This window comes from Microcaecilia unicolor, chromosome 7 (genome assembly GCF_901765095.1).
Source record: "Microcaecilia unicolor chromosome 7, aMicUni1.1, whole genome shotgun sequence".
Taxonomy (NCBI): domain Eukaryota; kingdom Metazoa; phylum Chordata; class Amphibia; order Gymnophiona; family Siphonopidae; genus Microcaecilia; species Microcaecilia unicolor.
This window is the reverse complement of record NC_044037.1, coordinates 31,068,904-31,082,862: the sequence shown is the minus strand read 5'-3', so window position 1 is coordinate 31,082,862 and position 13,959 is coordinate 31,068,904. Positions and strand designations below refer to the sequence as shown.

Genomic DNA, 13,959 nt, shown 5'->3' with positions numbered 1-13,959 from the left:
TCTCAGCAGAGGTTCATTGTATAGCCTTGGAGGATTAAGGGTGACCAGCTGATTTCATTTTTCAAAGCAGGGTTAATCTTGTCCTGGGTTTACCTCGCTGAATGAATGGACTTGTAGGAAATGCATGACCATAAATTCATGCATAAAGAAAATACCAACACTAGATTAGTCTGTCGTGTAAAAATGGAGCCAGCTGAGTGCCCTCCGAAGGCTGCAGGTATTATAAGTACATAATTAATGCCACACTGGGAAAGACCAAAGGTCCATCGAGCCCAGCATCCTGTCCCCAACAGTGGCCAATCCAGGTCAAGGGCACCTGGCAGCTTCCCAAACGTACAAACATTCTATACATGTTATTCCTGGAATTGTGGATTTTTCCCAAGTCCATTTAGTAGTGGTTTATGGACTTGTCCTTTAGGAAACCATCTAACCCCTTTTTAAACTCTGCTAAGCTAACCGCCTTCACCACGTTCTCCGGCAACGAATTCCAGAGTTTAATTACGCGTTGGGTGAAGAAATATTTTCTTCCTAGTATTTTTGGAAAGCGTGAACAGACGCTTCACATCCACCTGTTCCACTCCACTCAATATTTTATATACTTCTATCATGTCTCCCCTCAGCCATCTCTTCTCCAAGCTGAAAAGCCCTAGCCTCCTTAGTCTTTCTTCATAGGGAAGTCTAAGGAGGCTAGGGCTTTTCATAGATGTTATTTTCCAGTTCAGAAACATTGCTGTGTATACAGAGAGAACTTCTGTATCCATTCTTGAGATGGAATTGTCATGCAGGATGAAGTCTAAATGTGCATAGCACCTAAAGTAGCTCAAAACCTTAGTCTGGTTTGTGACAAGGGTTCCCTTAGGACAGTAGTCTTCCTTAAGCTGGGGCCACTTTGGATTCTATTGAGCTGAAGGAAAGCCACCGACTATCTTCTCATGCAGGGCCACAACACTGCTGACAAGTGTGTGTCAATGACATCCATCCCTTCTAGCCCACCTTCAAACTTCATGGGGGGGGGGGGGGGGGGGGAGGCATCCTCAAGGTTGTGAGAATGCATTCTCTTTTGTCAATTGAGAAATGCCTTGTCCTTCAACCATGTGGCTCTTCCTCCCCATCCATTTTCCCCTTTCTGTTCTGAGCTTTGGTAGAGAAGCAGAATAGTAGCAGAACCCCCCCCCCCCCCCCAGACAATGGGGGCCACTCCAGAGGTCTCCAGGAGCCACCATTGGCGCCAAAGCCTTGCATTGAAGAACACTGCCCTAGGAGGAATACCAACCAATGTAATGCTCTGCTGATGCCCTGGACTAGACTGACAAACTTATACGATGCCCAAAGGACTGATCCAGTAGTATTAATTTGTGAGCATTACTGGTCTTGTTCTGTACTTTTAAACAGTAGCATAGACAGACCCAGTATTCTGGATGGGCCCAGAGTTAACTTAGACGGGCCTTTCCACACCATGCCACACTTGCCCTCCCCACCCCCCCCCGGAGATCTAAAAGAATGTTTATTTTTCACCTGCCTCATCAACATCTCTCCTCCACAGCCTCTCGGCATCTGCCCGCCTGTCGCTGAACCCCGTCCTTCTCTGGTGTACCTTATAGGCGTCCCTAGCACCTGCAGTGATTCATTATTGCTGCCTGCGCCGGCCCCGCAGGCTTCCATCGGCTGGATCCCGCCAGACAGGAAGCAGGAAATGACATCAGCAAGGGCGGAGGCCTGCACAGACAGCAATAATGGATCACTGCAGGTGCCGGGGTTGCCTGTAAGGTACACTGGGGAGGGACGAGTGGGCCAATGCTGGAGTGCCGCAGAGGAGAGATGTTGATGTGCGGTTTCACTACTGGCTGGGCCTGAGCCAAGAATTGGTGGGCCTGTGCCCACCCAGGCCCACCCAGAGCTACTGCTTTTAAATGTAGTGTTAGGAAGACAGCCAGCTTCAATAAAGCTCAGTTTTCAAATACAACCTGCTCAGTGCTGATGAAATATGATAACACTTGTCATAGTTCATGTACTATAGTAGATTAGTCTGCATTACTCTGTTATGATTAACGCGGCCTACTACAAAACCGATATTTACATGTGGTAAAGAAACGTGTGCCGCCCCCTGAGTTCTTCACCTGCTGCAACTCCTCTACCACCTCCTTTGTACATTAGGAGAGCAGTTTCCAGCATGCAGGCAGAAGAGGGAGAAAGCGGCCTTTCAAACCAGACACTGGTGAGCAGCATCATTAACTGTATTATTTGTGTGCCGCCTCCTGAGTTTTCCCCCTTCATTCTCCGTGGCGAAATCTTTTCTATTGAAATATTCATCTTCTAACTGTGTACTGGATTCCTGCCCTAGTTTTCTATTAAAAGACGCACCTGACCTGTTTATAGAATCCCTAAGATCACACATCTCTCTTTTGCTATTCTTAGGTCATTTCCCTGCAGAAAAAGGGTCCATAATATTAACCCCCATCACTAAAAACCCCCTGGAAAAAATAAACGATGTAACAAATTACAGGCCAGTGGCTTCTATCCCTTTAACTAGTAAAGATGATTGAGGGCATAGTTGCTCACCAGTTTATGGATTAGCTGTCTTCCTTTTCCCTTCTTCACCATACACAATCTGGCTTCACGGAAACAGTCCTAACCACATTAATTGCTAACCAGGGCCGCCGAGAGGGGGGGACGGGGGGGACAAAATTCCCAGGGCCTGGGCCTCCAGGGGGGCCCGGCGCTGCAGTCCCACCCGCCACCGCCACCGGGCCCCTTCCACCCGAACCCCCGCCAGCAGAAGTGCTGTCTTCTGTTCTGACTCCGGCGTGTGCGGCCCACACAGACGCTCTCCTCTCAGCTGATCTTCGCTGTACACTGTAGGGCTTCTGTGCGTCTGACTTGCAGGACATCAGACGCACAGAAACCCTGCAGAGTACAGCGAAGATCAGCTGAGAGGAGAGCGTCTGTGTGGGCCGCACACGCCGGAGTCAGAAGACAGCACTTCTGCTGGCGGGGTTTGGGTGGAAGGGGCCCGGCCCGGTGGCGGAGGCGGGTGGGACTGTGGCGAGTGACGACAACCTGGGGGGTAGCAGTGGGGGTGGGGCCGGGGGCCTGGGGGCGGCCTTGTCCCGGGCCCGGCCCAGTCGCTAACTTCAGGAAAGAAATCAGCCTAGGCAGGAATATCATCCTTGTGCAATTTGATATGTCAAGTGCATTCGATGTGGTAGATCATAATTTGCTGATTGGACTAATGGACAGCTTAGGTATAGGAGGGTCTGTCCTAAACTGGTTCCGAGGATTTTTAAAATCTAGATCCTATCAAGTCAAATCTCCTAATTCCACCTCCCCCCCCACAATGGGCTCCAGACTGCGGAGTCCCACAGGGATCCCTCTTTCACCCATCTTATTCAATATTATGATGTCCCTCTTAGGAAAGGTGTTGGATGCTCATGGTTATAATAATTTTATTAATGTGGATGACGTAACCATCTATATCCCTTGCAAAGATTCTATTGAAGAAGTGCTATCTATCATCAAATCAGGTCCAGACCTGATAGAGAATTTAAACTAAAATTGAATAGAGAAAAAAACAAAATTTCTATTATTATCTAACCCTCACCGTGTCATAAACTGTCACAACTTCACAATTGATAATGTAGCTTATCCATTGGAGTCCCAGCTAAAGATATCTGGTATAACAATTGATTCCTACATGTTATTCAACATCCAAGTCCAAGCAGTCATCACAAAAATCTTTAAAGCAATGTGGAAACTAAAAAGAATCAGGCATTTCTTCCCTAATGATATGTTTAGAACCCTAGTACAAACATTAGTATTATCAGTTATCACACTTTGATTATTGTAATGCCATTTAGGCTGGCTGAAAGGAATATTTCTTGAAAAAAACTGGAGACAGCTCACAATACAGCAGCCAGATTAGTCTACAAGGCTGTGAAATTTGAAAGTGCAGCCTCTTTGCCTGTAAAGTTACATTGGCTCCCAATCAAAGGCCAGAACAACATTTATTTATCACATTTGTACCCCACATTTCCCACCTATTTGCAGGCTCAATGTAGCTTACATAGTACTTGTAAAGGCGGTCACCAGTCCGGTAGATATACAAATACAAAACAGTGTAGTGGTCCAATCAGCGGCGTAGGAGGGGGGGGGGGGCGGTGGGGCGGTCCGCCCCGGGTGCACGCCGCTGGGGGGGTGTCGGCTCCGCTGGTTCCCTGCTCCCTCTGCCCCGGAACAGGTTGTTCCGGGGCAGAGAGAGCAGGGAACCAGCGGAGCCGACGCAGCTCCCAGCGACATGCACTCGGGGCGGTTTGGCCCTCCCGCCCATTCCTCGCCGCTTTCCCTCATAAGTACGCACTCTGGAGGGGGGAGGGTGCGCAGCTGCGACCCGCCCCGGGTGTCAGCTGACCTCGCTACGGCACTGGGTCCAATGAGGATCATGTGTTTCAAGCACAAAGGGGTTAGAGGTAGGGAGGGTTATAAGTGTCCAATACGGTCCTCGGTTTTGCTGTGTTGCAGGATGTAGGCATTTATGTTGGATCCGTGGGGTATGCCATAGTGATTTCCTGAAGTTGAGATGGTCGTGGATTGTTTTCACAGCTTTTGGCAGTGCATTCCATAGTTGTGTACTTATATAGGAGAAGCTGGATGCATAGGTTGATTTGTATTTGAGACCATTGCGGTTTGGGTAGTGTAGATTTAAGTATGTTCAGGATGATCTGGTTCTGTTTCTGGATGGTAGATTTATTAATTTTGTCATGTATCCTGGGACTTCGCCTTAAATAATTTTGTGGACCAGGGTGCAGATTTTGAAGGTAATACGTTCTTTTGATTAAACTATGCACATTTGTTTTCAAAACTGTATATGGCTTAGCCCCTAATTATATGCAACTTTTAATTGATCCCCCCCCCCCCCCTTTGCAACGTTTTCCCTGGTTCAAGAGACTATAGTATCTAACCCTCCACTATCCCGGTTGCAAAAATGTGATCTATAAGTCAATCTACATGTTAGGATTCTCTTACCTCTGTACCAAATGGTGGAATTCCCTCCTGAAATTCATCAGATGGGAACCTAATTATTTGATATTCTAGAAATACCTTAAAGCCTCTGTGTTTCAGCAATTTCTCAGAGATGATCATAATTAAACCCCTAATTGTACAATTATTCAATTTCTCAGTTTCATTCTAATTGTTATTACACATGGATGACTATAAATTGTTACCTTCTTGCGTCTAGCATTTGTTTCCATATTACATACTGTAATACTCAATCCTCAATTACTTTGTTATTACTACTTAATATATACTAGCCCGCATCACTTTCTTTTACTGTTAATTACAATAAGTTGTTAGCCACATTGTACCTGATCTAGTGGGATAATATGGGATATAAATGAAATAAATAAATGCAAAAATAATCAATTCACTTCAAATTGCCATGGGTTAGTATAATTTGCATTAACTAATACAGCTATGTTGAAGCTGACATTAATATAAAAATATGAACTGCACCTCTCAGAGCTATAGGACAGTTTTATTTACAGCAGTATTAAGATAAACCTGTTATGTAATACACCCCCCCCCCCCCCCCCCCACTATCAACACCTAATGTACCAAAGGCTTAACTTTTTGTAGTACACTATGCATTATGGGCCAGATTCTGTATATGGGACAAGATTCTATATATGGCACGTAAAAAATTGGCACCGAAAAAAAGCGCATATGCACGGGAGTCATGCCTAACTTTAGATGCGGCCATTTGCACTGACTGAAACGTGGTGCAAATGTACGTGCCTAAATTAGGCACATATCCTCCATAATCCTATAACAATGTGCAGACATGCTAGGAACATCCCTGTTCTGCCCATGACCCTCCCATTTCCGTGCCTCTATTTTTTACTCGTGCCTAAATTTACGAGTGTAAGTTCCAATGAAATGTAATTAGTGCCAATAATTGCTTGTTAAAATGCTGATTATTGGCACTCACTGGCTCGTAATTCAATTAAATTAGGTTGCTCGTGGGAAATGTTAGGCCCCATGTTACAGAATAGTGCGCAGATTTCATCAATTAAGCGCCTAATTGGTACCTGTTATTACCCATTAATCACTAGAGTTGTACATGGATCAAATTCTGGTGCCAAACTTTTGGTGACTTATATAAAATTCAGGGGTATGAGGGTAACTCTATACAGAGCTGCCTAGATTTACATGGCAAGAATATGCATGAATGCTGGTATCCTATGTCCATATGTGAACACATAGCCATGTAAATAAGCAGTTTCCAGCTAAGCGGTATTCTGTAAATATGCACCTAGATTCAACGGTGCGTAGTAGGCGGGTGGGGGTTCATATAGGCAAAGTTTGGGCAGAGCATGGGTGAGGGTGCATAGTTTTGCAATCTAGGCACAAGAATATACACCAGCTTATTGGGCTTTATTAACCACCTTTATGAAGAGATTCATACAAGGCGGTGTACAGCAGGTCCAGTTTAACATAAAACTTACAATTTTGTTAACAGTGTAACAGTAGTAAAATGACCAAATATAAATATAAATACAAGAAATAAAGTAAACTTGGAAACTGCAAATTGAAACCTGGCTTTCGCCCCCTTCATTCAACTGAAACAGCGCTTGCTAAAGTCTTCAATGATCTGTTCCTGGCCAGATCCAAAGGTCTCTATTCAATCCTCATCCTTCTCGATCTATCTGCTGCTTTTGACACTGTTGATCAGAGCCTACTCCTTGATATGCTGTCCTTACTTGGATTTCAGGGCTCTGTTCTTTCCTGGTTTTCTTCTTATCTCTCCCAGCGTACCTTTAGTGTAGTGGATCCTCCTCTACTTCTATCCCACTGTCAGTTGGTGTACCTCAGGGATCTGTCCTGGGACCTCTTCTTTTCTCCATCTACACTTCTTCCCTTGGTACTCTGATCTCATCCCATGGTTTTCAGTATCATCTTTACACTGATGACTCCCAGATCTACATCTGCACACCAGAAATCTCAGCAGAAATCCAGGCCAAAGTATCAGCCTGCCTGTCTGACATTGCTGCCTGGATGTCTCAGCGCCATCTGAAACTAAACAGGACCAAGACCGAGCTTCTTATCCTTCCCCCTAAACCAACCTCTCCTCCTCCCCCACTCTCTATTTCTGTGGATAACACTCTCATCCTTTCTGTCTCATCAGCTCGTAACCTTGGGATCATCTTCGACTCCTCCCTCTCCTTCTCTGAACATATTCAGCAGACTGCTAAAACCTGTCGTTTCTTTCTACTACTACTACAAATCATTTCTACAGCACTACCAGTCGTACGCAGTGCTTCACAATTGAACATGAAGAAAAGACAGTCCCTGCCCAAAATTCGCCCTTTCCTTTCTCAGCACACTACTAGAACCCTCATCCACACTCTTATCACCTCTCGCTTAGAATATTGCAACTTGCTTCTCACAGGTCTTCCACTTAGCCATCTCTCTCCTCTTCAATCTGTTCAAAATTCTGCTGCACGACTAATATTCCGCCAGTGTCGTTATGCTCATATTAGCCCTCTCCTCAAGTCACTTCACTGGCTTCCTATCCGTTTCCGCATACAGTTCAAACTCCTCTTATTGACCTATAAGTGCATTCACTCTGCAGCTCCTCAGTACCTCTCCACTTTCATCTCTCCCTACATTCCTCCCCGGGAACTCCGTTCACTGGGTAAATTTCTCTTATCTGCACCCTTCTCCTCCACTGCTAACTCCAGACTCCGTTCCTTTTATCTTGCTGTACCATATGCCTGGAATAGACTTCCTGAGCCGGTACATCAAGCTCCATCTCTGGCCGTCTTCAAATCTAAGCTAAAAGCCCACCTTTTTGATGCTGCTTTTAACTCCTAACCCTTATTCACTTGTTCAGAACCCTTATTTTATCATCCTCACTTTAACATTCCCTTCTCTCTTGTTTGTCCTGTTTGTCTGTCCTAATTAGATTGTAAGCTCCGTCGAGCAGGGACTGTCTCTTCATGTTCAAGTGTACAGCGCTGCGTACGTCTAGTAGCGCTATAGAAATGATAAGTAGTAGTAATAGAACTAACATGAAACAGTATCAGAAATATACACATTTAACAACACTAAAGAACAATCATGTAACATAAATATGATAAATGTCAGCACAATACAAGTGATACCATAACAGACAGCTTGGAAGCACATTCAAATAACATAGATATAATACGATGTCAGCATCCTAGCAATGGGACACTTAATAAGCACACATGAGATCATTTGAATGACAGATATGATCCTATTGCTGTTCCTACAGTACAATGAAGCATCTTAGTATTTAGCCAGGGGCCAAATGTTGATATATAGATAGGAACAAGATGGGTAGTACAGTTATGAGTTACAGGGTATGCAGCAAGCTAGTCCAGGTGAGCAGTTAATGTATGGTCAGACACAGTGGTGTGCTGGAGCGGGCTCTCACGGGCTCGCGAGAGCCATTAGTTAAGTTTTTAAGAATTTTGGGAGCCGGTTGTTAAAGTAGGCCTCCCCATGGCTACTTTAACAACCGACTCCCAAAATGTGGGCTTGGGCCCCCTCCTGAATTCTCTTTTACTTTGCAGGCAGTGATGCTGGCCCCACCAGCCAAGTAAATAGACTGCTGCTGCTCCCTGCTCCGTGTTTCTGACTCTGAGCATCAGGCTGGGACTTTTCATGCAAGTGCAAGAAAGTTCCGTCATGCTGCTCAGAGCCAGAAACAAGCAGCAGAGAATGGTGGCAGTCCATTTATTGGCTGGTGGGGCTCGGCAAAGGTATGCCTAGCGTGCCTGCACAAGGGAGGGGAGAGAGAGGCATGTATTACCCCCCCCCCCCCCCCAAATTTCAGGGCCGGTTATGCCCGGAGAGAGAGCCCGTTGTTAAAATTTTACCAGCACACCCCTGGTCAGACACCACATGTATTAAAGGCTTGGGAGAAGAGCCAGGCTTTCACTTTCTTTCTGAAGTAGAAGTAGTCTTGAGTTAGCCATAGCCCCTCTGGCACCTTTTGGCCACTTCACTAGTATTCCATAAAGAAGAGTAGGTAGCTACTTGCCAGTGGCGTAGGAAGGGGGGGTGGGGTGGGGGGGGCGGTCCGCCCCGGGTGCACGCCGCTAGGGGGTGTCGGCTCCGCGCTGGTGCACTGCCCTCTCTGCCCCGGAACAGGTTACTTCCTGTTCCGGGACAGAGAGAGCAGTGAACCAGCGCGGAGCCGACACACCCCAGCAACGTGCAGTTGGGGCGGATCGGCCCTCCTGCCCGTCTCTCGCCGCAGGTATGCGCTCCGGGGGGAGGGGGGGGAGGTATGCACTCTGGGGGGGGGGGGGGGGTGCGCAGCGGCAACCCGCCCCGGGTGTCAGCTCCCCTCGCTACGGCTCTGCTACTTGCCGTTATAGAACTGGCTTCATATAGGCACTTTTCTATCGTCTAAATCTATCTGCCACCTTACAGAAATACTCTCTAGCTGCACTGGTAATGTGTGCATTAAAATTGTGTGTTAACTTGCATTATACAGACTATCCCATAAATTGCATAAACTGAAAGTAGACGTGCAGGTCCAGAGGATAAATCAGTCTCAAGGGGTGCACGGTAGGAATGGAAGTACCTTTTTTACGCAAGATAACGCTGGCATGTTTATGTCCATTCCTGTTTTCCACGTGGCAGGTATAATTACCCAGATCTGTCTCTGTGACGGCGTCAAATATCAACATTAGCTCCACTTCTTTTTCTCCGAGATCTTCATTGAGAAGCCTACGACAAACAAAAACATGCCTCTCCAAGGTCAGTATCCTGGAAGATCACTATCACTGGTAAATACTGCATTAGGCTGTATATGTATACCTTACACCAACACAAAATGCCTTTTGAAGCCGGGAAGATGTGAGGTGTGACAAATGGCTGCATCGTTCATAGCGGGGGGGGGGGGGGGGGGGGGGGAGGTACGCCTTGATGCAGGTGGAGAGTGAAACATAACCTACGTCGGCAAAAGATCCCCCGGCTGAAACGAATTCTTATGAGTACTAAGTTTTTGAGTCTAATTTGTTTGATACTACTAGCAGTGGTGTAGCACGTGGGGGCTGCCACCTGGGGCGGGGCGTTTCGCCGTTACACCCCCCCGGGTGCAGCGCGATGACATCCCCCCCCCTCGGCGCGACACCCCCCTCCCCCCCGACCAGCTCCCACACCCTACCTTTAAAAAGAATATCGGAATCCCAGGCAAGGCGCAGCGCCTCGCGCCTGCCCTGCACGTAAAAGAAATGTGGACCGTCGGGCCTTCTTTCGCTCTGTCTGTCCCGCCCTTGCGGAAATAGGAAGTTGCGTCGGCGGAGGGCAGGACAGATAGAATGAGGGAAGGCCCGACGGTCCACATTTCTTTTACGTGCAGGGCAGGCGCGAGGTGCTGCGCCTCGCCTCGGATTCCAATATTCTTTTTAAAGGTAGGGTGCGGGAGCTGGTCGGGGGGGTGTCGATGCGCCGAGGGGGGAGGAGCTGGCAGGGAGCACCCCCCCCCCCCCCCGAGCTGATACCTGGGACGGACCGCCCCTCCTGCCCCCCCCTTGCTATGCCACTGACTACTAGCAATAATGCTGATAAAAAGTATATGGAAGGAAAATTTGAATGTTTACAACTGGGTATTTAAAGAATTTACCGCTTCCCAATGAAGAAGTGGGTGTGTAATTCTCACCATATTTTATTTCATTTTTTTTGTTACATTTGTACCCCGCGCTTTCCCACTCATGGCAGGCTCAATGCGGCTTACATATTGTATACAGGTACTTATTTATACCTGGGGCAATGGAGGGTTAAGTGACTTGCCCAGAGTCACAAGGAGCTGCCTGTGCCTGAAGTGGGAATCGAACTGAGTTCCTCAGTTCCCCAGGACCAAAGTCCACCACCCTAACCACTAGGCCACTCCTCCACACATTAAGATAAGAAGTGGTGAGTGTCACCGCTGAGGTTAGCGGGTAAATCATTTCTATTGGGAGACCTTCAGCTGTATTTGTTCAATTAAATTGTGTGCGCAAATCAGAACTGTGTCTAAATTTGCATACACAATTTTTGGTGACCTTTACAGAATCAGGCGGTTAGGTGCTAAAATGTATGTGAGCCTACATTTTGGCATATCGGTCGAGAGGGTCGTTAGCAGGGGGGGGGGGGGGGTGTCAAAGTTGTTGGTGTTGGTGGTGGCGGTGGGGGGGGGGGGGGGCTAAAATGTGCCCCCTCACCTCGGGCTCTGGACCCCCCTCCCGCCGAAATCTGGCTACGCCCCTGAGTCCTAAATGTGCATTAATGCAGATTAGTGATTCTAGTTCTTAGGCTTTGTAGACAGGGAAATACCTGAACGTATCTTGCCTTGAAGAACCAATGACAAGGCCTGAGTTATTTGCAAACAGTACTTATATGCAAACAATGGAAGCATAATGCAGACAGCTGAATTTGGCATTAAATAGGTTTTCTAGTGATGGCATCAGAAGGCAAAATAAGACAATCAACAAATGTGTGTTTTGCATTTCTCCAACTTTCCAAAATTGTCAAAAACCATTTGCTATATTATTTCTGAATAGCAATATAATCCTATGCATTGAGCTTGGTGGAAATGCTTCTTAAAACTCTTTTACCTGTCTAATGAAGCAGCACAGTGGTAATTGGAAAGGAAAATTGTTAGGTTTTCTTTTAAAGTAGTACTTATTAACATCGGCTGTGTCAAGAAATGTTCACTTGGCAATCTATAAATATTTGCATTCTTTAATTGGCCTTACTAAGATCAGAGAACAATATGTTATAATAAGGCCATAAGTATATATATACACATACAGGGGTACATTTCCAAAGCTCTATTACGTGGGTAAAAATAAAGGAATCAATAACCTATAGTACAGTAAGTATGAATCTCTACCCCCCCCCCCCCCGAATAATAATTTATCTATTCATTTTGTATGTGTATTTTGAATCAAGCTATCTGTGCACGTGGGATCTTTGAAAATGCCAGCATTAATTAATCGCAAACTGAAAACTGTATATAGCTTATACACAGAATAAATTACCCATACTCAAGACCTGAAAATCAAAATATCATTTGAAAAGTATTTAGACAATTTTTTTTTTACCTCAGCGGTGTCGTTCATACAGATCAATGCTTTACTGGACAATCCGCAGTGGCGTAGCCACAGGTGGGCCTGGGTGGGACAGGGCCCACCCACTTAGGGTTCAGGCCCACCCAACAGTAGCACACATTTAGTGGTAGCTGGTGGAGATCCCAAGCTATATCAGTTGAAGACTTCCCCCTGATGGTAAGCCAAGATGGAAAGAAGCGTTTTCTTGCCAGCTAAGATATGTTTTTGGTGCTGGTGGGGGAGAACACTTGGTGCCCACCCACTTCTTGCCTAGGCCCACCAAAAATCTGTTGTCTGCCTACACCCCTGATTTAGGAAGCAACTTTGAATAGCCAGCAGTGGTGGAATTGTTCTACTACAGCTACTAATAATTGATAGCTGCAGGCCCGCCGAGAGGGGGGGACAGGGGGGACAAAAGTCCCCGGGCCCGGGCCTCCGGAGGGGGTCCGGCGCCACCGCAGTCAGACCCGCCCGCCGTCGCTCCCGAACTAACTAACCTTAAACGCCTCCTTCCTTTCCTTTCACCACCTTCGCGGCAAGCAGCAGCAGGGCAGGCCACTCCTTCCTTCCGTGTCCCGCCCTCGCCTGACGTAACGTCCGCGAGGGCGGAGCATTGAAGGAAGGAGAGGTCTGCCCTGCTGCTGCTTGCCGCGAAGGTGGTGAAAGGAAAGGAAGGAGGCATTTAAGGTTAGTTCAGGGCCCGGTAGCGGGTGGAGGGGGGTTCCGGCGGCGACGATGACCTCGGGTGAGGTGGGTGGGGGGGGGCCCGGGGGCGGCTCTGGCTCTCGGCGGCCCTGGATAGCTGCATGGCTCTACAAGACATCTGCAGCATGGGTGCTTTTAGTTTGTAAACAACTTTCTAAGGGAAATAAGCCAGGCTTTTCAAATATCCTTATAAGTTTTGTTGTACCTTAAGAACGTAAGAACATAAGAATAGCCATACTAGGTCAGACCAATGGTCCACCTAGCTTCCAGCAGTGGTCAATCCAGGTTACAATTACCTGGCAGAAACTCAATTAGTAGCATCATTCCATGCTATCAATCCCAGGGCAAGCAGTGGCTCCCCCATGTCTATCTCAATAATAGACTATGGACTTTTCCTTCAGGAACTTGTCCAAACCTTTTTTAAAACCCAGATACGCTAACCGCTGTTACCATATCCTCCGGCAACAGTTCCAGAGCTTAACTAGTCCAGCTTTGGCAAATAGAAAACACGGTGAGGCGCTGAATATAACTTTCGCTTTTGCTCTTTATTGATGCAGGAAGATATATTCAGCGCCTCACCGTGTTTTCTATCTATTTGTTAAAGGTCTTTTTTAAGACCAGTTCATATCAGGACTATATACCCAAAAAAAGACCACTAAAGACTCCCGAGGCAGGCCTGTGGCCGAAACACAGTACTGTGTTGAGTCTACATTAAAGTTGTTCATTGTACACAACCACTGTCACAGTCTCCTGGAGTCATTGGTCCGCTTCCCACTTCTCTGTTTATGCTTTGACTTCGTGGGATTTGGTGTTCATCCACTAAGATGGACTACATACACCGCAAATTTTTATTTTGCCGTGCGTCCATTTTCGGCAAAAAAAAGGCATTTTTTGTAGGTGCGCTGAAAACTAATTCTGCGCACGCCCAAAACACGCGTCTACACTACTGCAGGCCATTTTCAGCGCACCTTAGTAAAAGGACTGCTTAGTTTTAGAATCTTTCCGTTCTTCTCTGATTTTACTAATAATTTGGTTTGTGTTCCTGCTTGCTGACGATCCTGGAACATATTTACCTTTATTTTTTTTTTTGTCCCTTGAACTGTGCTTTTTTTTTGTTGTTGTTGTTACATTT

At 46.6% G+C, this 13,959-nt stretch overlaps 1 protein-coding gene across 1 annotated transcript in view; it reads right to left on the bottom strand.

Annotated features, from left to right (window-relative positions):
• IL1RAPL2 (interleukin 1 receptor accessory protein like 2) overlaps window positions 1–13,959 on the bottom strand; it is a 1,135,323-nt gene that overhangs the window by 52,602 nt on the left and 1,068,762 nt on the right. The window contains exon 8 of the mRNA XM_030209898.1: window positions 9,614–9,759. Within this exon, the coding sequence (XP_030065758.1) occupies window positions 9,614–9,759 (146 nt within the window). The remainder of the gene's footprint in view (window positions 1–9,613; window positions 9,760–13,959) is intronic.